The following is a 26,390-nucleotide window of genomic DNA, read 5'->3' as shown; positions in this document are numbered from 1 at the left end:
ATTATGAAATGTATTTTCATATTTTTTATTTAATAATGTGGATGTCGATATTTTTGGCTCTCAACTTGGTCAAAGTTAAATTTTTGACTTTTCAATAAGTGTATAAATATGTCAATATCCATAATATCAAATTTGGTGCTTAGATTCATTATGAAATGAATTTTTATTTTTTTATCTAATATTGTGGATGTCGATATTTTTGGCTCTAAACTTGGTAAAATTTAAAGAAAATTGACTTTTCAATAAAGTAATACACTTTATATTTTGGAACGAGGTGAGTATTTGGTTTGGTTCGTGTGGAAGATAATGGAGTGTGTTCTGTTTTTTATTCATATAATGTGGTGCTTTGGTAGGCCTTTTGTGGTGTAATTTTGTGTTGTCTGGTAATCAACTCATATTTATGTGGGGAAATTTTCTGCGGTGGTGGCTGCATATATTATATTGGTGCTAAAGTATTATATGTTGAGCCTTCTTTTTTCTAGGTGATAAAAGGGTGCGCGGGGTTGATATGTTTTTATAGGCCGGCTGCTTCCGATTGATTTGAAAAATTGTTGACCCAGTCAAAATCATGAACCAAATCCAATTGAATTTCTCAATGCAATGAGAGAGCTCCAAAATTAGAAAGCATAGTGAATTAAAAGAATTGAGTGAGAGATTGTTGACCCGGTCAAAATCGATGACCCAATTCTAAATTGGTGACCTCAATTGATTGAGAAGTCTCCATTCCTAGGGAGCTTAGTGATATAGTATATTGTCCCGATTAAAACAATTGGCAAGTCCATGATCTGACTTGTCCAGCTTGCCCATCAAGAAACTTTGACTAGTATTGCATTACTAGCTGATAAACATGTAATGATACAGATGTCAAACAAAGTCACTATCATCTCATATTATCTTTGCACTATCATATCATATCAATCCATTTGTTTACATGCGACCATTGTTGTTATAAGCAACGGAGTAGCATGTCTCATACGACCATTGACAAAGAAACTAAAGGCCATTGACTAAAAGAAACTAAAAAAGAATTCAATGTTTCTTGGAGAAGAAGCACTAGCACCCACCATTTGAATTACAATTCCAGTGCAGATCAAGAGGAGCTCTCCATCATATCCCTATAAGTACTCGCACCTTAGATAGTAGCTTAACCAGCCAAGATATCAGCAAGCAAGAACCTGTAAGCTAAGCTAGCAAAGGAAAGATGGCTGAACCGGTTAAGCTCATCGGCACATTGGCGAGCCCATTCGTCCACCGCGCCGCTGCTGCCCTGCGGCTCAAAGGGGTCCCCTACGAGCTGGTCCTGGAAGATCTCCAGAGCAAGAGCGAGCTGCTGCTCAAGCACAACCCCATCCACCAGAAGGTGCCCGTGCTTCTTCACGGCGGCAAAGCCATCTGCGAGTCCCTCGTCATCATGGAGTACATCGACGAGGCCTTCGACGGACCGCCCCTCCTGCCGACTGATCCCTACGACCGCGCCACCGCCCGTTTCTGGGCGCAGTTCCTGGAACAGAAGGTGATCATCTCCTATATCCTCCTACTTTCTGTTGGCACCGCCTCCTCACAGCGCCGCTTCTTCTTCCTCCTCACAATTCTCTCTTGTAGTTTCTCTCTATCTTCTCTCAAAAACACACTCACACACACATATACACCAAGGAGAAAACCAGTGCTGTTTTGCACGACAAGCTCTCCTCCTTGATGAACACAAGAGACTACATTTTTCTACAGCCCTCACGGCCTCTATTCATTACTCAGTATGCAACATGTATATATACATCAGGCGCTGGACTCACGCACGCACTACCAGCCACCTTAACCGGCCACTAACAGCACACACGATGCCACTCCTGAATCTCTCCAGGACGTGCATGCACCACCGGCTAACAACTCATGCGTGCATGCAATTAGCTAACCAACTAACTGATTCTCTCAGCTCTGACTTATCTATCCAGCCGGCGGCTTGACTCCAGCCCAAAGCATGCAACTAACCACCTCACCAGATCACTTGGCTTCAATTGTTTCTGCAGCGCCATCTCACATGGCTGCACCGCGTCTCGCGGTACTCGGCATCTCATCGTCTTTGTCGCATCGCACGACCTTCTTCGACATCTCGCCTTTGCACCCCTGCTGAACCAAAACTACGTACGTACCAGCCACACGGCAAGTTACTGTATCACCTAAACTACATGCAACACTCAAACTTAAACATGTGGTACAAAACATCAAGATTAGTTCTAGCATTCACCCCCTAATCTTGATGTCAGTCTTCGACGCGGATCACCCGCAGCTTCTTCTCGACGCTATTGCAGCGCCGCAACGCTCCATCATGTCGTGGACGACACCATCGTGTTGCCGATCACCACAATATCTTTCCACACGCAGCAGCAACCTCTTGACATGGACGACACCTTCGCGGCGCTGGTCACCATGTCGTTGCATCGGCCCATCTTACTGATGGAATCACACCACCCTAGACAACACCGTCGACGAGCTTGACGCCGATCCTCATGATGGCTTCGCGCCGTCGTACCTCCCAACGGCATCACACCGTTGTCTTCTTGTGGCAGCTTCGTGCCGCCATCTCCATCTAGCGGCATCGCACCGCAACCGGCCACCGACGACATCACGCCACCGATAGCCTCCACCTCGCGCCGATGACCTCCACCTCACATGGAGTCCACCGCGTCACCGTCGCCGCAACGGATCGACGAGGTTCTGATGCCAATTGTTGGCGCCGCCACCTCACAGCGCCGCTTCTTCTTCCTCCTCGCAATTCTCTCTTGTGGTTTCTCTCTATCTTCTCTCAAGAACACACTCACACACACATATACACCAAGGAGAAAACCAGTGCTGTTTTGCACGATAAGCTCTCCTCCTTGATGAACACAAGAGACTACATTTTTCTACAGCCCTCACGGCCTCTATTCATTACTCAGTATGCAACATGTATATATACATCAGGCGCTGGACTCACGCACGCACTACCAGCCACCTTAACCGGCCACTAACAGCACACACGATGCCACTCCTAGAATCTCTCCAGGACGTGCATGCACCACCGGCTAACAACTCATGCGTGCATGCAATTAGCTAACCAACTAACTGATTCTCTCAGCTCTGACTTATCTATCTAGCCGGCGGCTTGACTCCAGCCCAAAGCATGCAACTAACCACCTCACCAGATCACTTGGCTTCAATTGTTTCTGCAGCGCCATCTCACATGGCTGCACCGCGTCTCGCGGTACTCGGCATCTCATCGTCTTTGTCGCATCGCACGACCTTCTTCGACATCTCGCCTTTGCACCCCTGCTGAACCAAAACTACGTACGTACCAGCCACACGAGCAAGTTACTCTATCACCTAAACTACATGCAACACTCAAACTTAAACATGTGGTACAAAACATCAAGATTAGTTCTAGCACTTTCCATACAAGCTAGCGGCCGTCTTTTCGTGCCCATGCAGCCATGAACTTACCCCAACACTTCAATGCTCATGCAAGCAGTGCTCGAGGCCGTTCTGGCTGGCCTTGTGGCTGGATGCCAGCGAGGAGCAGAAGGGGTTCGTCAAGGAGATGAAGGAGAACCTGGCGCTGCTGGAAGGGCAGCTCGAGGGGAAAAGGTTCTTCGGCGGCGAATCCATTGGCTACCTCGACGTCGCCGCCTGCGGGCCGGCTCACTGGATCTATGCGTTCGAGGAGGTGACCGGGGTGAGTTTGATGGGCGAGAACGAGTTCCCTGCTCTGCGCCGCTGGGGAAAGGAGTATACCGAGAATGAACACGTCAAGGAGTGCCTGCCGACGAGGGAGCAGCTCGTCGCCCTCTTCACCGCGAAGAAGGACATATACAAGATGATAGCCAACGCGATGCTCCATCAGTAGTAGCAACTCGATCGGTGCAATGCAGTGTGCCAGTATAATTATCCATGTTGTGTGCTAGAATAAAGTTTGTGGAATGGTGATTCCATAATCTACCGGGATGTATTCTTATGTGTGTGTATGACATCAAAAATTATGAGTGCTTAATATTGGTGCTATATACTTTACTTCGGCTAAGATTTGACCATACTATGTGTAAAATATATATTTGGAGTAAATTGTGTTGAATAGTATTATTCAAAGAGCAATCATATGGTCAAAATTACATAAATTTGGTAGTTTCCCAATTACTTATATTTTGGACAAAAGGAACTATATTGATCCTCGTGGTCAACTTTGTGTATTGTGTGCCACGCAGCCGCCTCCTTCCCTAACAAAAGTTTAGGATTCCTCTGCCTTCCGTCGACGCCGTCGCTGGTCCGCCTTGTCTCCGGTGGCCCTAGGGCTATGGCAGCATGGTGGCTCCCGCCCTGCCGGCGGGAGGATCTGTTTTTAGATGTTCCTTCAAGTTTTGTTAGGGCTTGTGTTCTGCTCAGGAAGATAAGATGGCGGTGGCTTTCTGAAGATGAAATAAGGTTCTCCCCACCTAGCCCCCAACCGGTGGTGTGTCTAGCATCGTCGGTGTGCGTGTGGGGGTATGTCTCTGGTGGATCTGTCTTGGTGGATTTGCTCGGATCTGCTGTAGTACGTCTTCGTTCATGTGTCTTCAGGTTGAATCCTTCCGGTCTATGCTACTCTTTATCGGTGGCGGTTGCTGTTCTGCTGCGCTGGTCCTATGGGGCCTTGGCATGACGACTTTCCGACTGTGTACTACAACAAGTTTTGCCTGCCTCCGGCGAGGGAGGGGCGATGACAGTGGCGCGCCCTCGGCTCTCATCAGTTCTTGTAGTCTACGCTAGGTGGTCTAAGGATTTGAATATAATTTTTATTATTGCTGGTGTTCCTTGTACTGCCATGACTGAAGATGAATAGATCGAAAGTTTTTTGGCAAAAAAACTTTATGTACCATATTACGGTAGTAACCATAAAGTTACATAAGAAACGGACCATGATAAGTGTCACAGTGTGGCACGAACACATGGCGTGGTTTTGCCACGGATTGGTTTCGATCAGAGACGGTGATGAGCGTGCGGGGTCAATCTCGGCGGCTCTTGCGGTTTGGCGAGGTGGGGTGGGAGTCCCCCTCCCAGGCTCCAGTGGTGGCGCATTCAGGCAGTGACCGGTGTGCCAGGGCTCCTACGGTGGCATTGCTGTTGCGGTTGGTCGCCAGATCTAGGCAGCTAGATCTGGGGCTTTGAAGGCGGTCGAGACAGTGCAAAGGTTGTCGGGTGGATTTCTTGGGACAGATCCGAGTGAAAACTTGGTCTTCGGTCATTGGCCGGAGCCGGTGATGATGATGCCCTTATCATCGTTTCCTTCATGAAGGCATCATCGAGGTACAAATCCCAAACCCACCCAATACCTCCGGGGGAAACCCTAGATCAGTTGATCGGATGACGGTGGCATTTATGTGTCGTTACCCCCTTGGGGGCGGCATTTTTGGAGATGCACTCGGGCTTGAGGGACCAGCGGATGTCTTCTTCGGTGGAGCGGTGTCTCTTTCTACATATTCATGGTGGCGGCTCTTGGCGGCATGGAGCAGTGGAGGCTTGACGTCAGATGTGTGGTGGTGGACACGCGCAGGTGGTCGACACTGTCTGGCGTCGTGGTGGCGTCGGCGGCAGCTAGACCGGACAAGGTTGATGCAGCAGTACAGCTCCGAAGATGGATTGGTGGCAAGTGGCTGCGACGGCCTCATACCCGGCAGACATCCTGATTGAGGAGCACGCCGGACTGGTGGCAACTTTTGTGTAAAGAACACAGTAATTTACACACCGTAGACTTGATAACTCACGCACAAACACTGTGGCAACTTTTGGCCTAGGGAAAAAATTGTTGAAAACATACCCCCAGTAACTTCTGTGTAAACAATATAATAGTATACGTGTCATTACAAACCTGATTACTCAAGCACAAACACTTGACTCGGTGAAAAAAGTTGTTGAAAATATACCCCGATAATAGCATAATAATATACACAATGTAGACATGATAACTCACACACAAACTCTGCGGCAACATTGATCCGGGGAAAAAGTTGTTCATAACATATCCATAACTTCTGTGTAAATAGCTTGAACACTGTGGTAACTTTTAACCCGGGAAGGGAATAGCCGATGAAAACATACCCTATAATTTCCATGAAAATAGTATGGTAATATGCGCACCACAGATCTTTACTTAGCCCAGGTGTGATAACTTTTGATTCAAAAAAAATGATTGAGTACATAGCATATAAGCAAACAATGTATCAAGTCACATAATTAATGACACATAGTCAACACAATTAATGACACACTACATGAAAAGGTACAATAGCTTATAAGCAAACAACGATTGAGTACATAGTATCAAGTCACAGTCAAATGGCATAACATATAAAGAAGAAGAAAAATGTTTAAATTTTTTCAAATGATAAGTGCCACACGTCTTCACATAAAATCTTATGAATATAGCATCAACCGAGATTTGCTTAATTCTCAGTTGACTCGGATTTAGCAATCCCGTATAAACTACTGCTTTCTCCGGGTTTTTTTTTTTTTGTACGAATAAACTGCTTTCTCTAGCTGGTAGTGTAGCGAACACAGAAGCCCATAAAAAAAGAACATACTTTACCTAGAGCGGTACAATTAGAGGAGCGCCCAGAGAAGAAGAGTGGCCATTATCATGAGCGGCACCTTCACCGGCGCGGGCGCAGCCGCTGCCGCCTTGAATGTCTCGAACTTGAGCGTGCCGCCGCCATCGTTGTGGATCTCGTAGGTCATCGTCCTGCCTGCCTGCAGCTGGCTGCCGAGGACCGAGCCCCGCAAGCCGTGGGGCGACGGCAGTATGGTGAGGCACGTGTACCCGTCGCCGAAGTCCAAGAAGTAATTCTCCACCTTGAGCTCCATCGCCGCGTCAGCGCCGCCGAACAGAAGCGCGAGCGTTGGAACCTTGGCATTGTCAAAGTGCTCCGTGAGGAAGCACAGGTCCCCGTCTGAGGCGTTCACCGGGGTCACGCCCTCAGACTGGACCCTGCTCACGACCTCCTGCCTCAGGACCTTGTACGCGGCCTCGACGAGGTAGGTGACGGGAAGCATGGTGCTGAGGAACACCCCACCGGAACTCTGGGCGTCAAAGGTCCCCGCCTGGATGGCCGTCAGGAGCTGGCCGTCGACCTGCACGCCGGTGAGATTGACGTAGTACCTGTAAGGGTTTTGGGTTTTTGTGGCCGCAAGCAGCGGCGTGCTGCTGCTGCCCATGTGCCCCGTAGACTCTGTCGGCACCGCGGTGGCATCGTCGGCGGCGGCGGCGCCGCCCCAGCTCCAGCTGACGAAGCTCTTGCCGGCGGCGTCATCGGGAGGCGCGATAAAGTAGGTGAAGCTGGAGATGTTGAGTTGCGACACGAGGGAGAGGGGCCCCCTGCTGAAGCCTGCGAAGCCGGAGACGCCGTCGAGCTCCGGCAACGTGATGTTGCCGCTGCAGCCAAACACCACGCCCGGGACGTCTGCACGTCCCGGTCCCGTGATGTTCCCGAAGCTGAACGTGTCGGTGGCGAGGAAGCCGGACATATAGTCCGTTGTGTACCTGCAGAGGTCGTTCCTGGCGCAGTCGTGCTTGCTCATGCGCTGGCAAGTCTGGGTGGTGCAGCCAACCTCGGCGAAGGATTTGGAGTTTTGGGGCAGGAACGATGGCGTCGGCGGCGGCGACAGCGTTGAGCACGAGGGGCAGGGTTCGCATTGCGCCCATACGAGGTCGGTGGTGATGTCCATGATGACGGGGAGGGTCTGCGGCGAGGTCCCGACGGAGAGGTCGAAGATGAAGAGGCTGTAGCTGTGCCCCGCCGCGCTGCCCGTCTGCTGGCCGTCCTTGCGCTGCCCGGGGCGGCCTGTTTCCGCTAGGCCCTGCTGCGCCCTATGTTCCATGTAATCCTTGACGGACTTGTTGATTGTCCTACGGAGCTGGAGCTCTTTGGTGACGAACTTGCCGGTCTTGGGAGCCGGTCTGATGGCAGCCGATGAGACAGGGGAGGCAGCCAGAGGAAGAAGGAGCAGAAGAAAAAGAAGTGGAGCGGCCATTGCTACCTCACTGCGACGGTATATGTGATATGTCTCTGCACTGTATGTATACTGACTAGCTACTCCTATTTATATTAGTATGTATCATGCATCACTGCTGGGATCTCATAGCTGATGTCGCCCAGGCATAAACTATCCTGTTTTGCTAGCTCATGCCGGTCGTTTTTCATATCATCGTTGTTCATGTCATCGTTAGGCAAGGTTGATGTATCAAGACGTGGATGTAATTGGTATCTTTTTTTTTTTTGAAATGAAGGGGTTTCCCCGCCCAACTTTTTATTAAGCCAAGGCAGCTGAAACCAACACGCCCAAACAGTTTACAGTTCTCGGCGCAACCAAAAGCAGCTGCAGCAGAAATATAAGGCTTACAGCTTTTTATATCACCTACCGAGACATACGCAAGGGGGGAAGCTCAAATAGATGAACATGCAGGCATATAAAACAGAGACAATCCCCCGTACCTTATATTGGGGATGTCATTGGTATCTTCTTCGTATTAATATATCATCCAAATTCCAAATGAAATTGCAGGTTGGGAGGGTTTTGTGTAGGGTTAAAGTTGAGTGTTGCGACAAGTTTTTTTCTCTGAGAAACATGAGTGTATCTCATACTCAAGAGTCAAGACCGAATTTTTGAAGCTTCAAAATTGACGCTTTGCTGTCAATAAACATGTTTTTCTTTTGCCAGCGGAATCAACAAACACAATGCCAACTGCCTGCCTGTGGAAGATAATACTCCGTTGTGACGAAACTTATACGTAATAAAATTTAGGTTTTAATCCATGGCGAGACGAACTTGTACCCCAATATCAGAGATCAAATCTCAGGTTTAGTGCAGTTTGCGCCTCCTCTCAATGGGAGAGGACATTTTATATGGACATATAGTTTTTTATACCAAGCTCACATGCGCCCTGATGAACAATAAAATAAAAATATTTAAAAAATCTGAATACCTTTTGTGATATTGATGAATTCGTCACCTGCATATAAAATTTCATGATGAAATGACATTCATGGAGGTCCGGGTGCTCCAAAAAGACTATATATTGTTAAAAGCATTTTGGAGCATTAAATTTTTTTTCACCAAGCCTCCATGAATGCCATTTCATCATAAATTTTGCACGCAGATAAAACGTTCATCAATATTTATATAAAACATTCAATTGTTTTTTAATTATTTTATTATTATTTTGGAATTTTACTGTTCATGAGGGAGCCTGTGTGCTAGTGATCGAAAGAGCACTTGAAGCTCTATGACCCCGTTCTCTATTAGGCTATCCATGGTGGAAGTATTATAACTGGTATCATGCATGTTAAATAGAAAATTTTGTTAAGGTGACATAAAATCAAATAAAGAAAACGAGGGTTCAGTATCAAATCATGATACCGTATCACAATAAATATTGTACTAAATAGTCAGAAAATATTATATTACTATATATCTTGCATGGCAGTAAACATGCTCATCTAAGATACCAATATATGATATTATGTATTATGAAAGTGGTATATACACTAATATCATATGTATGATATTAACTCATAATAATACTACCCACTACAGGCAGCCTTACACTAACTAACTACCTATCTATGATGGCAGTGTACACCAGATAATCAAGCGAGGGCAATGACAACATTGGGAAATGCATGGTTGACAGCCAGCTTTAATAAAATAAAGAGAATAAAATAACCCGTCTTTGTCTCCAAACATACTATCCATTGCGAGCATTGTGGGCATCGAAATGTGCGCACCGGATAACCCAGGAAAGCGACGGAGGCAACTTCCGTGCTGGTCGGTATATGGTATTGGTAGCAGCTAAGCCTAGGTAGGACCGTACGTACGAGTACCATGGCCTTGTACTGAACGCGGTTTTGTTCGACACTGATTACTCTATCCATGATGAAGCAACGAAGATGTTTTTGAAACGTAAGCAACGAAAATGTCGCTGCACATCCATGCAGGTCGTTGGACGTAGCAATATGAAAACCAAGACTTCATACGGAAACGCAGACAGTCCAGATATCACGGGGGAGACACGTGTAAAAATCCGTGAATGTAGTGTTACTCCTGAAAATTCAGGTGTTAGTTTGGAATCACGATGGGTATTATTAGTCCGTAAAATCAGTTTATACGGACTATTTTTAGGTCAAAGCATTATTATTTGGCCTCTGCATCCCAAATGCACAAGACCATTTTTTTTTACTAATTGTCTCACAAAGGATGAATTTTACTGGCACAAAATGAAGTATCAAAGGGATACAAAGAGAATGAGCATACCCTGACCAAAAGATTATTGATGCAAAAGATGGTACTACCAGATCAAAGGATTGATTGTTCTGATGTCAATGTCTTTTATTCATCTTGCCTTCTGATAAGCTTATATAAATGTCTAAATCAGTTTCCGCATTTATGCTGGAAAAGGGAAAGCATTAAGGATTAACAATCATCCTCAAACAGTGTCATCAAGCAGTAAACATTTTTCATAAATGCCATTAACATTTGCTAAGAATATGTCATACATTTTTTCCAAAAAAAAGAAATCTTTTTTTGAAGAGCTTGTTTAGTCTAAAATATACTAGGTGTGTAATATGCCATGTGACTATACGGTTTATGAGATTACACAGTAGCGATCTGCTAACAAGAAGTGATGCATAAGTCTTCATTGTACCATGCTGTATGCTAAGATTTGTCATACACACGATTATATCATTGAACTCTGAAATTTAATTTGTGTTTTCAGAACTAATGCATACACCACACATGATTCAAGGTTTTCCTCATCTCATTATCCTATTTTTTTGGCATTTCAATCATTATTCAAGGTTAGAATAAGGATATTGATTATCCATAGTTTGGTTATCTTCACATCAACCTTCCAGGGAGCCGTGCATATTCAAAATAAGAAGAAATGAAATACCATCCAACAGTATTGAGTGTTTCTATCTACCCTTACACATTTGTAATATATTAGTGGAGATCACTAATGGGGAGAACGTGTTGCATCACTCCTGATAATCTGTTTAACTGATATATTAGCACTTCGGATTTTATTGGGAAGCTCCAAAAAAAGTTCAGTGCACACATGATCAGTGTGAAAGGAATACCACTTAGCAGAACTTCTGACGCATTAATTTCTTTGCAGTACATAGTGTGAGGATGCTCTAGGACTAGCGGGGAAAACTCTTTATTATTGCAATGCAAAGTGCATCTTATATCCGAAGATAATATACGTTTCGCTTTTTTACATGTCGTTGCCACCAACCCCGTCAACATCGTCATCATTATTCTCTGTAAAAACCATGCAACAACCTAAGTGGCCACCTACTCCGCCATGTATATGTCCTCCTCCCCTCTATCTCTTTATATTTCACAGAGACGTGCCAAACAGTAAAGTAGCAACGTGTTCTCCTAGCTTGTCGATAATGCATAATAAATATGTCTTGAGAGAGAGAGGAAGGGAGAGGGAGGGAGACTAGCTGCCATGACGCAACAAAAAACTGCCTGCACACCTTGCTAAGACAAGAACATTCTGAAATATACCCAAACTGCAGAGAGAGGGAGGGAGGGCGAGAGAGAGAGAGAGAGAGAGAGAGAGAGATGCCCCAAATACACGGTTTCGTATTTGAATGGGTGCTTGAATTGGAGAAGTGGAGATAGTGGGTGGAAAAAGAAGAAGAGGAGGCAGAGTGATTTAGTGGTAAAAGAAAGCCCAGAACGCCGCTTGATGTACACGAGGATCTTAAAAAAAATATTAGACAAAATTAATGCCGAATACTAAAATATATATGCCCCTATAGCAATGCACGGGCAACGCACAACGAAGGTGAGGTGGGCGTCGCCCATTTTTAAAAGAGAGGGGTCCAGCGAGAGATGTCCTGCTGCAGCTGGAAACCGAGCGAGAAAGGGAGGGTCCAACAGAAAAAAGAGAAGGGTGCGTCATGGGGTAGGTTTTTGTGTTGGGCCTGCGTATTGAAGATAACATGACAGATAGTCCGGACAATCACATTTCTCCCCCACATATGGTCTGGATTTGGGGGATTCCGGACTGTGTAGATGGTTGAATTTTGAGGAGCCTACCGGACGCTTGTTTGCTGTTCGAACACGCCAGGATTTTTGAGGGGGAAATATGCTTCGACCTTAAAGGCTGCCTTAATCATTTGTTTGATTTATTTATATATGCATTATAGCCCGTAGTAACGCATGGACGTTCTACTAGTGTGTATGTATACATGTGTCATGCAAGTGATCTTAGGCCCACCATGTTGTATATATGTTACGCAGATTGAATGGTCATATAATCTTTAAGAGACCCACCAGATTAAGGGCTAGTATTTTGTAATTAATGTGAGATGTGAGATTTTCTAGCCTAATTTTCTTGCTTCCGGTTCCACCGTATACTACTTTTAATATATAAATAGATAGATGCTCTAAATTTCTATGTTTTGGCCCCTTCAACCTTTCACCATCTCTATTGGCCCCCCTTAAAAAAATTCCATTCCCGTAGCCGATGTTCTTTTATGGTTACTAGATCTTGTTATTTGCAGGGGGTGCATATTGAGATCTTCAAAACCTTGTATGGCAAGAGTCTTTGCATATGTTGATTTCCTTTACTGTTTGTTCAGTGCAAATTATTGTTGGAAATATGAGCAAATTACTACGAGATTTAATCTGAATAAACAGAATATAAATCATGACCACAGCAGCAGAGATTAAACTAATCATGCAAACTAGCATAGCAGATGAACATATCACATCTAGGGCACATACTAGAAACATGAATTCTACCACGATCTCGAACAGGAAGGATAGAATCACATACGGTGCAGCGGGTGCAGCACCGCCGGCGTTGATGTTGTCGCCCATGTCGTCGAGGATGAGGTTGCCGAGGTCGGGGAAGAAGTCGTCGCTGCCAGCAGTCGCGCGAGTGCGCTCCCCAAAAACCTGATCGCCCCTCTCCCGTACCGGATCACGAGAGGCGGGGTTCCAGAGGCCTGCTGTCCCTTCTCGCGGTGCACGCCGGAAGGAGGGATGGAGAAGACTAGCTTGGCGGCGCAATGATCTGGAACGGTGATGAGAAACCATACGAAGCGGCGGCTAGGGTAGACGTCTGCCTGACTATATATTGCGGGCCGGGTAGGTCGTGGGAGTAAACCCCACGTCCGAGTCGTCACGATCCAAAAGAATCGGAAACGGTTCAGTAATTAACGGACAACGTGCATAGCTCTGTCCTCGGCTCGGCTCAATCCCGCAACCCGCGGCGCGGCGCGTCGTGACGAGGCGAGGCGAGCGAGGAGGAGGAGCGTGCGTGTAGGTCTCCTCTTCTCATGCTCATACAAGTGGTAGAAGAGCTCACCTTATAAAGAGGTGCAACTCTCTCTCAACTTCCAAGGTGGGACTAAACTTTAGCCTCACTCACTCCACTCACATGTGTGCATGAATGGGCCAAGAGAATTTCAGAATTTTAGTTGGGCTTTGGGCCAAAGGCCTACTAGCAAAATTCCAACAATCCCCACAAAGTTTCATTGGCACATCTCATCATTTAGTTTCAAAACATTGTTTTATATATCGGTTCTTAGTGAAGACTGTGAAGTTGAACTTCCACTTAGAAATTTATGCTACACTAGATCACAACTTGAATAGTGGACTATGCCTTGAACTACAAGTTTTCTGTGAAACTAGTTTCACACAAATTCTTGACCGATACTGGGCTGCCGCAAGGCTTCCCCGCGGGTGGAGCATATACGTCATACTCCAAGGCCTTTCATGAATTTATTAGAGAACACCCAATTCTCGCAGACTGCGACGTTGACAGTCAAATTCATATAGGTGTGTTCCTCAGAAGATGTTCTGCATGACAACATCTCTGCTTACCCGAATAAGCCACTTGGAACACATTAAGATAAGTATCAACCTGCCATGCAGATGAGGAGAGTATTGCATCTTCACGGAGTGGGATAATTAATATAGAGATACTCTCCTCCCAGCTGACCAACAGCTTGTCTCCCACTTCTACTTCACGGGATCTCTGATCACATAGAGTGGGTTACCACTATGGACAACTCATGCGGTGGGTCTCAAACCCATCTCCATCGATGCATTATCTATCACATTACGTGATAGACCCTTTGTGAAGGGATCTGCCAAGTTTTTCGACGTTTGGATATAATCCAACGTAATAACTCCGGAGTTCCTCAATTTTCTGACAGATTTTAGTCTCCTCTTCACATGCCTTGAGGACTTCATATTATCCTTAGAACTGTTTATCTTGACGATCACAGTTTGATTATCACAGTTCATCAGGATAGGGGGTATTGGTTTTTCAACCATAGGTAAGTCCATCAAGAGTTCACGAAGCCACTCTGCTTCAATAGTGGCAGTGTCTAATGCTGTGAGTTCTGCTTCCATAGTTGACCTCGTTAAGATGGTCTGCTTGCAAGACTTCCAGAAAACAGCGCCACCACCAAGTGTAAAAACATAACCACTTGTGGCCTTAATCTCATCAGCATCAGATATCCAGTTTGAGTCACTATAACCCTCCAGTACCCTTGGATACCCGGTGTAGTGAATCCCGTAGCTCGCGGTGCCTTTCAAATAGCGCATAACTCTCTCAAGCGCATGCCAATGATCATCTCCCGGTTTTGACACAAACCGACTCAGCTTGCTCATAGCAAAACAGATGTCAGGCCTCGTGGCACTCGCCAAATACATAAGCGAGCCAATAATCTGAGAATACCTCAGTTGATCTCTACCAATCCGTCGATTCTTTCGAAGCAACACACTAGCATCATATGGAGTTGGAGAAGGCGTGCAGTCGCTATACCCAAAACGACTCAAGACCTTTTCCACATAATGAGACTGAAGCAGTGTGATCCCACCATTCTCATCTCTCAATAGCTTGATGTTTAAGATAACATCAGCTACTCCTAGATCCTTCATCTCAAAACAGCAAGATAAGAAATCCTTAACCTCCTTGATTAAATCAAGTTTGGTTCCAAAGATGAATATGTCGTCGACATACAGACAAAGAATAACTCCTTCGCCCCCACCATAGCGATAGTACACGCACTTGTCACCATCGTTTACTACAAAGCCGGCAGCAGTTAATGTTCTTTCGAACTTCTCATGCCACTCCTTAGGAGCTTGTTTAAGGCCATATAAAGACTTTAATAACTTGCACACCTTTCCTTCCTGACCAGGTACTGCAAAACCATCTGGCTGATCCATGTAAATTTCCTCCTTCAACTCTCCATTAAGGAAAGCTGTCTTAACGTCCATTTGATGAACGAGAAGACCATGTGAGGCAGCCAGTGATAGTAGCACCCGAATTGTGGTCAGTCTAGCCATGGGTGAGTAAGTATCAAAGAAGTCTTCACCTTTTTTCTGGGTATAACCCTTGGCCACAAGCCGTGCCTTGTACTTTTCAATCGTACCATCAGGTCTAAGCTTCTTCTTGAACACCCACTTACATCCTACAGGTTTGCACCCATATGGACGGTCAGTGATCTCCCAGGTACCGTTAGCTAAGATGGAATCCATCTCGCTACGTACAGCTTCCTTCCAGTAGTCAGCATCAGGAGATGCATAGGCTTCTGAAATAGTCCTGGGTGTGTCATCCACGAGGTACACAATGAAATCATCACCAAAAGACTTTGCAGTCCTCTGTCTCTTACTCCTCACAGGAGTTCCATTGTTACCCTCAACAGGTTCCTCAACGTGTTCCATCGCAATGGTGGGTTCAGGAATTACAGTGAATTCCTCACTAGATGGAGTAGGTATCTCCTGATTTGATGAACTCGACATATCCTTCATAGGAAATATGTCCTCAAAGAAAGTTGCATCATTTGATTCCATAATCGTACCAACATGCATGTCGGATACCTCAGATTTTATTATCAAAAATCTATAGCCGATGCTATGAAAAGCATAGCCCAGAAGAACACAATCCACGGTTTTTGGTCCAAGCTTGCGCTTCTTGGGAATTGGTATATTGACTTTCGCCAAACAACCCCAAGTACGTAGGTAAGAGAGTTTCAACCTTTTCCTTTCCCATTCCTCAAATGGAGTCATGGTCTTATGCTTTGTGGGAACTCGGTTTAGGACATGACACGCAGTCATTAGCGCCTCCCCCACCATTCCTTGGATAGACCCGAAGTGTCTAACATGGTGTTAACCATATCAGTTAGAGTTCGGTTCTTTCTTTCGGCTACCCCATTTGACTGGGGTGAGTAGGGAGGCGTCCTCTCATGGATTATACCATGTTCCGCACAAAACAAATCAAAATCATTGGAAAAATACTCTCCACCACGATCGGACCTAAGCCGTTTAATTTTTCGATCAAGTTGGTTCTCTGCCTCAGCTTTATAGTTTTTAAAGAAAGTCAAAGCCTCATATTTTGATTTCAGAAGATACACATAACAATATCTAGTGGAGTCATCAATCAACGTCATGAAGTATCTCTTTCCACCTTTTGTCAACACACCATTCATCTCACAAAGATCAGAATGTATAAACTCTAGTGGCGCCAAGTCTCTTGCCTCTGCAGTCTTATGGGACTTGCGAGGTTGCTTAGCTTGCACACATACTTGGCACTTGGAGCCTTTGACAGTAGAGATTTTCGGAATTAAATTCATATTGGCTAACCGCGTCATGCAACCAAAGTTAATATGACAGAGTCGTGAATGCCAAATATCAGACTCATTATTGTGGCAAACATTATTAATAACTTTAGTGCAAATATCTGACAAAGATAGGCGGAACAAGCCTCCGCACTCATAGCCTTTTCCAACAAATTGTCCACACCTAGAAAATTACAACTTTGTTGGATTCGAAAACCAACTTAAAACCATCTCGACATAAACGGGAACCGCTAACGAGATTTTTATTGATGGACGGCACATGATGAATGTTCTTCACGCGCACAGTCTTCCCCGAAGTAAACTTCAGATCGACCGTACCGACACCTCGAACGATGGCATGTGAGCCGTTCCCCATCAGCACGGGTGAAGTCCCTGTTGCCTGGTAAGAAGAAAACATGGAGGCGTCAGCACAAACATGTACATTGGCACCGGTGTCAATTAACCAATCAGGGGATTGAAATACTGAAAGGATGGTAGGAAAAATACCGTACCCTGATTCCTTCATATCAGTATCACCGATGACAACATTAGCGGACTTGCCGCTCTTCTCATGTTCGCGCTCCTCAAAGCGGTTAGGACACTTTGGAGCCCAGTGATTAGGATCACCGCAGACATGGCAAAGTCCCTTCCCCTTCTTATGAGAATTCTTCTTGAAGTTGGTAGAATGTGATGGCTTGTTCTTTGTATCAAACTTGCCTTTGCCCTGAGTTTTGTTCTTATTGTTTTTGTACTTGTTGGGCTGGGAGTTCTTCTTCTGTACCATGTGGGCACTAGAACCTCCCTCAGCAACTCGAGCACGTGTGTCCATTGCTCTCGCCTTCTCTTCAACATCAAGAGTACCAATGAGATCCGCAACGGAAAACTCCTGTCTCTTGTGTTTCAGGGAAGTAGCAAAATTGTTCCACGAAGGTGGAAGCTTGGCAATGATGCCTCCGGCAACACACACTTGAAGTACTCAAGTTCTTTTGCGAGCGACTGTATCTCATGAGCCTGCTGTACAACAGGGCGCTCATCAGTCATCTTGTAGTCATAGAATTGCTCCATGACGTACAACTCGCTGCCGGCGTCCGAGGCACCAAACTTAGCCTCGAGCGCAGCCCACATGTCCTTGCCGTTGTCAAACGACATATACGAATCCACAATGGAGTCATCAAGAAAACTCAGAAGAGCGCCTTTAAAGAGGGTATCGATCTTCTCAAAAGCTTCCAGCTGTGCTGGATTAAGATCGCCCTCAGGCTTGCCCTTGGTGGCATCATAGCAGCCCATGGCCTGAAACCAGTAGACTGCTCTCGTGCGCCACCTCTTATATTGCGCCCCCTTAAAGGCAGGCGGTTTCAGATGCGCAGCAAAACCACTCGGAGTAAATTGCCTATAATTAGGTTTTTGGATTGTTGAAAATATGAGCAAATTACTACGAGATTTGATCTGAATAAACAGAATATAAATCATGACCACGGCAGCAGAGATTAAACTAATCATGCGAACTAACATAGCAGATGAACATATCACATCTAGGGCACATACTAGAAACATGAATTCTACCACGATCTCGAACAGGAAGGATAGAATCACATACGGTGCAGCGGGTGCAGCACCGCCGGCGTTGATGTTGTTGCCCATGTCGTCCAGGATGAGGTTGCCGAGGTCGGGGAAGAAGTCGTCGTTCGCGAAGTCGTCGCTGCCAGCAGTCGCGCGAGTGCGCTCCCCAAAAACCTGATCGCCCCTCTCCCGTACAGGATCACGAGAGGCGGGGTTCCGGAGGCCTGTTGTCCCTTTTCGCGGTGCACGCCGGAAGGAGGGATGGAGAAGACTAGCTTGGCGGCGTAATGATCTGGAATGGTGATGAGAAACCATACGAAGCGGCGGCTAGGGTAGACGTCTGCTTTTCCGCGGCATGGCGTGGCGTGGCGTGGCGTGGCGTGGCGTGGCGAGGCGAGCGAGGAGGAGGAGCGCGCGTGTAGGTCTCCTCTTATCATGCTCATACAAGTGGTAGAAGAGCTCACCTTATAAAGAGGTGCAACTCTCTCTCAACTTCCAAGGTGAGACTAAACTTTAGCCTCACTCACTCCACTCACATGTGTGTTGGGGAACGTAGTAATTTCAAAAAAATTCCTACGCACACGCAAGATCATGGTGATGCATAGCAACGAGAGGGGAGAGTGTTGTCTACGTACCAACGCAGACCGACTGCGGAAGCGATCACACAACGTAGAGGAAGTAGTCGTACGTCTTCTTCCCGATCCGACCGATCCAAGCACCGTTACTCCGGCACCTCCGAGTTCTTAGCACACGTTCAGCTCGATGACGATCCTCGGGCTCCGATCCAGCAAAGCGTCGAGGAAGAGTTCCGTCAGCACGACGGCGTGATGACGGTCTTGATGTTCTACCGACGCAGGGCTTCGCCTAAGCACTACAACGATATGACCGAGGTGGAATTTGGTGGCAGGGGGCACCGCACACGGCTAAGGAACGATCTCAATGATCAATTGTGTGTCTAGAGGTGCCCCCTGCCCCCGTATATAAAGGGGCAAAGGGGGAGGGGTGCGGCAGCCATAGGGGCGCGCCAGGAGGAGTCCTACTCCCGCCGGGAGCAGGACTCCCCCTCCAATCCTATTCCAACTAGGACTCCTCAAGGGGGAAAGAGAGAGAGGGTTGGCCAGCCACCTTCCCTAGTCCTAATAGGACTAGGGGAAGGGGGGGCGCAGCCCTATGTGGGCAGCCCTTTCACCTTTCCACTAAGGCCCATGTTGGCCCATTTGGCTCCCGGGGGGTTCCGGTAACCTCCCGGTATTCCGGTAAAATTCCCGATTTCACCCGGAACACTTCCGATGTCCAAATATAGGCTTCCAATATATCAATCTTTATGTCTCGACCATTTCGAGACTCCTCGTCATGTCCGTGATCACATCCGGGACTCCGAACAACATTCGGTACATCAAAATGCATAAACTCATAATAACTATCATCGTAACGTTAAGCGTGCGGACCCTACGGTTCGAGAACAATGTAGACATGACCGAGACACGTCTCCGGTCAATAACCAATAGCGGGACCTGGATGCCCATATTGGCTCCTACATATTCTACGAAGATCTTTATCGGTCAGACCGCATAACAACATATGTTGTTCCCTTTGTCATCGGTATGTTACTTGCCCGAGATTCGATCGTCGGTATCCAATACCTAGTTCAATCTCGTTACTGGCAAGTCTATTTACTCGTTCCGTAATACATCATCTCACAACTAACATATTAGTTGCAGTGCTTGCAAGGCTTTATGTGATGTGCATTACCGAGAGGGCCCAGAGATACCTCTCCGACGATCGGAGTGACAAATCCTAATCTCGAAATACGCCAACCCAACATCTACCTTTGGATACACCTGTAGTACTCCTTTATAATCACCCAGTTACGTTGTGACGTTTGGTAGTACCCAAAGTGTTCCTCCGGTAAACGGGAGTTGCATAATCTCATAGTCATAGGAACATGTATAAGTCATGAAGAAAGCAATAGCAACATACTAAACGATCGGGTGCTAAGCTAATGGAATGGGTCATGTCAATCAGATCATTCAACTAATGATGTGACCTCGTTAATCAAATAACAACTCTTTTGTTCATGGTTAGGAAACATAACCATCTTTGATTAACGAGCTAGTCTAGTAGAGGCATACTAGTGACACTCTGTTTGTCTATGTATTCACACATGTATTATGTTTCCGGTTAATACAATTCTAGCATGAATAATAAACACTTATCATGATTTAAGGAAATAAATAATAACTTTATTATTGCCTCTAGGGCATATTTCCTTCAATGTGTGCATGAATGGGCCAAGAGAATTTCAGAATTTTAGTTGGGCTTTGGGCCAAAGGCCTACTAGCAAAATTCCAACAGTTATATGCTCAAGTTGGCGGCGGACAATTGAAGGAATAGACACCCACTATAGTCTTATATCAAATCTAGTAAAATAAAAAACAACAAGCTTAACTTCCTAATTGGAATGATTCCTTGCTCTAATTACGTTGAAAATAGATTACTGCCGAATGGAGGAAAAGGATGGGTTTTCCTATGAGTGGACCCTTTATTTTTTGTACAAATCCTAGATCATACTCAATTCGATGGAATTGTTTGATATTTTGACTCGTTTTGTGACAAATGGTCATTCCTTTGTACTAGCTCGTGTTTTCCTTGATAAATATGATATATAAGATACCCATTGGGCATATTTTCTTAAAAAGGGGGAAATTTTGCAATATCATTGTATTGGGGGTATTTTGGTACTTAGCTATTACATGACCCTTAGTAGCAATGAATAGGCATTCCCATCCCCATTAAAGTAACATGCAGGTCCATGGCCTGTTGATTCTAGATTGCCCCTCAAGAAACTTTATCTTACGATTGCATTACTAGCTGATGGATGTCAAGCAAAGTCACTATTGTAATATACCCCAACATATGACCTGTCCACACCCCCCAGTTATGAAGTTCATAGTGGAGGCTTTTCTATTTCTTGAGTGGGTTAAATACCTTGTCTTCGGTGTGACAGCCTGGTTTGATTGCCGGTTTATCTCAATACCATCTGGCTCGATGTGGATTTCACCGCTTCGATGCTTGCCGGTCTGCAACGTGAACCAAATCACTTGAGCCTGTTGTTACGGTTCTTTTGGGTTGGACCGTTGGGTTGGTAAGACCAGATCAGAATAGGAGAAAGAGACAACAAAGAGGCGATCCGCTGGTCCAATTTTAATAACTATGGCTAATCCAGCTTAGACAAGTCCATGGTCTGCCTAATCCAACTTGCCCATCAAGAAACTTTGACTAGTATTGCACTAGTAGCTAATAAACATACAATGATACAGATGTCAAACAAAGTCACATCATCTCATATTATCTTTGCACTATCATTTCATTCAAATTCATTATTTTTGGATTGGAGCAACTGCTCAGTAGCATGTCTCATACGACCATTGGCATAGAAACTAAAGGGCATTGACTAAAGGAAACTAAAAGAGAATTCAACCTTTCTTGGAGAAAAAGCAGTAAACACCCGCCATCTGAATCTGAACCCAGTGCAGATTTAGAGAAACTGAAAACTCGCCGTTAGACCCCTATAAGTACCGGCGTGTTAGTTTGTTTAGGTAGGCAAGATATCATCAAGCAAGCAAAGCAAAGATAAACCAGAATCTGCAAGCAAGCACGCAAAGCAAAGATGGCTGAACAGGTTAAGCTCATCGGCACATTGGGGAGCCCATTCGTCCACCGGGCCGCTGCCGCCCTGCGGCTCAAAGGGGTGCCCTACGAGCTTGTTCTGGAAGATCTACAGAGCAAGAGCGAGCTGCTGCTGAAGCACAACCCCATCCACCAGAAGGTGCCCGTGCTTCTTCATGGCAGCCGGTCCATCTGCGAGTCCCTCCTCATCATGGAGTACGTCGACGAGGCCTTCGATGGACCGCCCCTCCTGCCGGCCGATCCATATGACCGTGCCATGGCCCGTTTCTGGGCTCAGTTCCTGGAACAGAAGGTGATCTCCTATATCCTCCTACTGTCCATACAAGCTAGCCGCAATCTTTTTGTTTTTTTCGAAAAAAAGATAACCCCGGCTTTTGCATCCAGCGATGCACACATCCATTTTTATTAATTATAGCCGCCATCTTTTCGTGAGCATGCACTTACCCAACATACACTTGATGGACATGCAAGCAGTGCGCGAGGCCGTTCTGGCTGGCCATGTGGCTGGATGCCAGCGAGGAGCAGAAGGCGTTTGTGAAGGAGATGAAGGAGAACCTGGCGCTGCTGGAAGGGCAGCTCCAAGGGAAGAGGTTCTTCAGCGGCGACTCCATTGGCTACCTCGACGTCGCCGCCTGCGGGCCGGCTCACTGGATCTATGCGTTCGAGGAGGTGACCGGGGTGGGCTTGATGGGCGAGAACGAGTTCCCTGCTCTGCGCCGCTGGGCAAAGGAGTATACCGCGAATGAAACCGTGAAGGAGTGCCTACCGACGAGGGAGCAGCTCGTTGCCCTCTTTACCGCGAAGAAGGACATATACAAGATGATAGCCAATGCGATGCTCCATCAGTAGTAGCAACTCGATCGGTGCAATGCAGTGTGCCAGTATAATTATGCATGTTGTGTGCTAGAATAAAGTTTGTGGAATGGTGATTCCATAATCTACTGGGATGTATTCTTATGTGTGTGTGTGACATCAAAAATTATGAGTGCTTAATATTGGTGCTATATACTGTACTTCGGCTAAGATTTGACCATACTATCTGTAAAATATATATTTGGAGTAAATTGTGTTGAATAGTATTATTCAAAGAGCAATCATATGGTCAAAATTACATAAATTTGGTAGTTTCCCAATTACTTATATTTTGGACAAAAAGTGATGGGACAAACCCCGGACCAGCTCGCTGCTCATCTCCTCTCACTAGCTTGGACGAAGGTGGAAGAAGGAGCACACTGGATTTCTCCGGTGCATAAACGCTTCGGCCGCACGAATGACCTTACTTTACAGGGCACCTATCCTGACTCGGCTCATACCATCACCATGGCTCGGCAACACACCGACACCTCGATCAGTACATCAGAGAGCCTTTTATACCTGGCTGCACACACACTAGCACATGCACGCACGCAAGACCCGTCCACCACACTGGCCACCGTTTTTTTTAGTCTGCATATAAGGTTTAGTCAAAGTCAAGCTTGGTAAAGTTTGACTAATTTTAAATTAAAAAATATCAACATTCACAATACGAAATCAATATTTTCAGATGCATCATGAAATGTATTTTCATATTATATAGTTTTAGTATTGTAGATGTTTATATTTTTTAATATAAATTTAATCAAACTTTATGTAGTTTGACTTTGACCAAAACTTATACGCGGAGTAAAAAGAAACAGAAAGAATACACGGCCGGCTCACCGACTAACCAACTAATCAAGTCCTACATACATGCACGTCCAGCGATTGTGCAGCTGCACTAACGGCCTCACGACCTTGCTATGCATGTAGCTAACTAACTCAGTGCGTCATCCACACACAACGCCGACTAACTAAACTCATCCAACTAACAATCTTGCATGTTAAGATTACTACTTACACTTTCCCATCATCGTCGTCATCATTACGACCGCGGACTCGATCTGGCGCGCTGAAGCCGGTCGCCACCACCACGAACTCGACCTGGCACATTGACGTATGTTACCACCGTGCCTACTTCATCTTCGGCGACATACACCGAGCTCCTTCTTCACCAGCAGCACATGTCTGGCGTCTCTCAGCAACAAACGCCGTCGATGCCGTCGCGCTCAAACGCGAGACTTCCCGGACGCCGCTTCATGGTGTTGCACCGCGCTGCTGCGGCCTCCGTCGCCGCGCAGCACCTCCATGCCGCCACACCGTGCCGCATGTCCGCGGCCTCTGCACCACCACACAGCGCCTCTGCGGCCACCGCGCTCGTCGCAGACTCACTGTGCACCACCTCAGCGTCCGCCATGACAGTTGCAGCGCCGCGCACCTCCATAGGCCGACACACGGCCCGGAGCTTCGCGCAGCCGCCAATGAACACCGTCATCGCCGGCACGCCTCCTACATAGCGAACCATCACCAAGAGAACCAAGCTCATGATACCAAATGTTGGAACCAAGGATTGACAAATAATCACAAGAACATGAGGGAGAAGAATTTTTCCGGGCGACGAACACCCGCGGCGACGGACGCCCGCCCCGGCGACAAACGCCGGGTCCTTTTTCTTCCTCTGTATTCACTTGGCTCAACTCCCTTGGACACATACATGGAGGAACACACGCACACACGCAGCACAACCCCGAAAGAACTCTCACGTTGACGGGGCGCATACCACAGTCTGGATGAAGACTACATCTTTTTTAGACTCCTTCTCCTCAGCTCGGCACATACCGTCACCGTGGCGCGGTAACAAACCGACGCACTTTACATCAATACACGAGAGGGCTTTTATAGCCAGGCTTCTGCACACACACTACACGCACGCACGCATTACCCGGCTACCACACAGCCAATAACCAATGCATGCACGCTTCACACCCGGCCACTAACTAACCCACGAACAAGCCCCATGCAGCTCCGGCCGCGCGCACGACGCGACTGCCTCCAACAGACTCCAACGGCGGCAACTAACAGCCACAGCGCCCAGCCGGCGTCTAACTACATGATCAAGATTAATGCTAACAAAAAGAACTATATTCAACAGGATTACAGGAATATAGATCATCATGGTCAACTTTATGTATTGTGTGGCACGCAGCCGCCTCCTTCCCTAACAAAAGTTTAGGATTCCTCTGCCTTTCGCCGCCGCCGTCGCCGGTCCGTCTCGTCTTCAGTGGCCTTAGGGCTATGGCAGCATGGTGGATCCCGGCCCTACCGGCGGCAGGATTTGTTTTTAGATGTTCCTTCAAGTTTTGTTAGGGTTTGTGTTGACGGCAGTGGCTTTCTGAAGATGGAATAAGGTTCTCCCCGCTTAGCCCCTGTCCCGGTGGTGTGTCTAGCATCATCGCTGCGCGTGTGGAGGTACGTCTCTGGCGGATTTGTCTTGGTGGATTTGCTCGGATCTGGCCATAGTACGTCTACGTTCATGTGTCTTGAGGTTGAATCCTTCCGGTCTACGTTACTCTTTATCGGCGGCGGTTGTTGTTCTATTGCGCTGGTCCTATGGGGCCTTGACATGACCGACTTTCCGACTGTCTACTACAACAAGTTCTGTCCGGCTCCGGCGAGCGAGGGGCGATGATGGCGGCACGCCTTCGGCTCGGATCCGTTCTTGTAGTCGACGATGTGTGGTCTAGGAATCTGAATGTAATTTTTACTATTTCTGGTGTTCGTTGTACCGCCATGACTGAAGATGAATAGATTGAAAGTTTTCTCGCAAAAAAGAGTTTATGTACCATAGTCTGGTAGTAACCATAAAGTTACATAAAAAAAAGGACCCTGATAAGTGCCACAGTGTGGCACGTACTGCAGTTGTAAAGTTTTGAATTTGGAGCAATTGCCGGATTGCCGATCTGTAGTTGGCTCCTTGCCGCAGGGTCGCCCAATGGAGGGATTGAAACATTGGAGATGAGGCGAGGGAGCCGAGTTGGGAAGCAAACACGAAAGGGTGTCCAATTGCTTTGTACTATTGGAAATGATTCTAATTAGCCGGCAGATGTAGCACGGGCCTTCTGTCGCCTTCCTTGCTTGACACGTGTCCTGCTTGACCATGCACTCCCTCATCTTTTTTGCAACAACTATTGCAGAACGGTGGCAGCGAACGATGACTGCACCGGTGCTGTGATGCAGCTGGAGATGTGTTGCACTTTTCGCAACACACGCCTTCTTGCAGAAAATTAGGTGTGACGGAGATGTTGTTGCAATTTTGGCAACAAGAGTCTTGTTGCAGAAAAATAGGGAAGAAGAGATTGTGCAGCATTATGGGTCTTGCTGCAGGAGATTAGAGAAGAAAAGGTTTTGAATCAAGGGTTTTGTTGCAGAAAATTAAAGAATAGAACATTTTGCAACTAAGGCCTTGTTGCAAAAAGAACAATGATTAGAATCACCCAACTGATCACGACTATAATTGCATCACACGTGCAATCGTCAGATACAAGTTTAATCGAACGACATGCAGCCTTTATCAGCCGCCCAAGACCTACATCACTGGACGCGTGCCTCTGCCATTTTTCTAACATCATCTGGATT

At 46.5% G+C, this 26,390-nt stretch overlaps 3 protein-coding genes across 3 annotated transcripts; 2 read left to right on the top strand and 1 right to left on the bottom strand.

Annotated features, from left to right (window-relative positions):
* The first annotated feature begins 1,105 nt into the window (after positions 1 to 1,105).
* LOC125527559 (probable glutathione S-transferase) lies at positions 1,106 to 4,122 on the top strand. The gene is made up of 2 exons (XM_048692074.1): positions 1,106 to 1,513; positions 3,503 to 4,122. Exons 1-2 carry the CDS (start codon positions 1,202 to 1,204, stop codon positions 3,875 to 3,877), a joined length of 687 nt encoding a protein of 228 aa, XP_048548031.1. The 5' UTR covers positions 1,106 to 1,201; the 3' UTR covers positions 3,878 to 4,122.
* A 2,481-nt stretch (positions 4,123 to 6,603) lies between these two features.
* On the bottom strand, positions 6,604 to 8,031 carry LOC125527555 (aspartic proteinase nepenthesin-1-like). The gene has a single exon (XM_048692071.1). The coding sequence runs from the start codon at positions 8,029 to 8,031 to the stop codon at positions 6,604 to 6,606; it is 1,428 nt and encodes a 475-aa protein (XP_048548028.1).
* Positions 8,032 to 21,743: 13,712 nt separating this feature from the next.
* LOC125527557 (probable glutathione S-transferase) lies at positions 21,744 to 22,922 on the top strand. The gene is made up of 2 exons (XM_048692072.1): positions 21,744 to 22,191; positions 22,374 to 22,922. The coding sequence occupies exons 1-2, from the start codon at positions 21,880 to 21,882 to the stop codon at positions 22,746 to 22,748; spliced, it is 687 nt and encodes a 228-aa protein (XP_048548029.1). The 5' UTR covers positions 21,744 to 21,879; the 3' UTR covers positions 22,749 to 22,922.
* Positions 22,923 to 26,390: the final 3,468 nt, after the last annotated feature.

The sequence above is a fragment of the Triticum urartu genome, unplaced genomic scaffold, assembly GCF_003073215.2.
Source record: "Triticum urartu cultivar G1812 unplaced genomic scaffold, Tu2.1 TuUngrouped_contig_425, whole genome shotgun sequence".
Taxonomy (NCBI): Eukaryota; Viridiplantae; Streptophyta; class Magnoliopsida; order Poales; family Poaceae; genus Triticum; species Triticum urartu.
Note: the sequence above shows the minus strand (reverse complement) of the source record. Positions and strands in the feature narration are given on the sequence as shown.

Bases quoted from the DNA above. Each gene is read 5' to 3' on its own strand.
- LOC125527559 (XM_048692074.1), top strand. From the start codon at position 1,202: ATGGCTGAACCGGTTAAGCTCATCGGCACATTGGCGAGCCCATTCGTC. The intron at 1,514-3,502 runs GTGATCATCTCC...TCATGCAAGCAG, and splicing joins CGCAGTTCCTGGAACAGAAG to TGCTCGAGGCCGTTCTGGCT.
- LOC125527555 (XM_048692071.1), bottom strand. From the start codon at position 8,031: ATGGCCGCTCCACTTCTTTTTCTTCTGCTCCTTCTTCCTCTGGCTGCC.
- LOC125527557 (XM_048692072.1), top strand. From the start codon at position 21,880: ATGGCTGAACAGGTTAAGCTCATCGGCACATTGGGGAGCCCATTCGTC. The intron at 22,192-22,373 runs GTGATCTCCTAT...ACATGCAAGCAG, and splicing joins CTCAGTTCCTGGAACAGAAG to TGCGCGAGGCCGTTCTGGCT.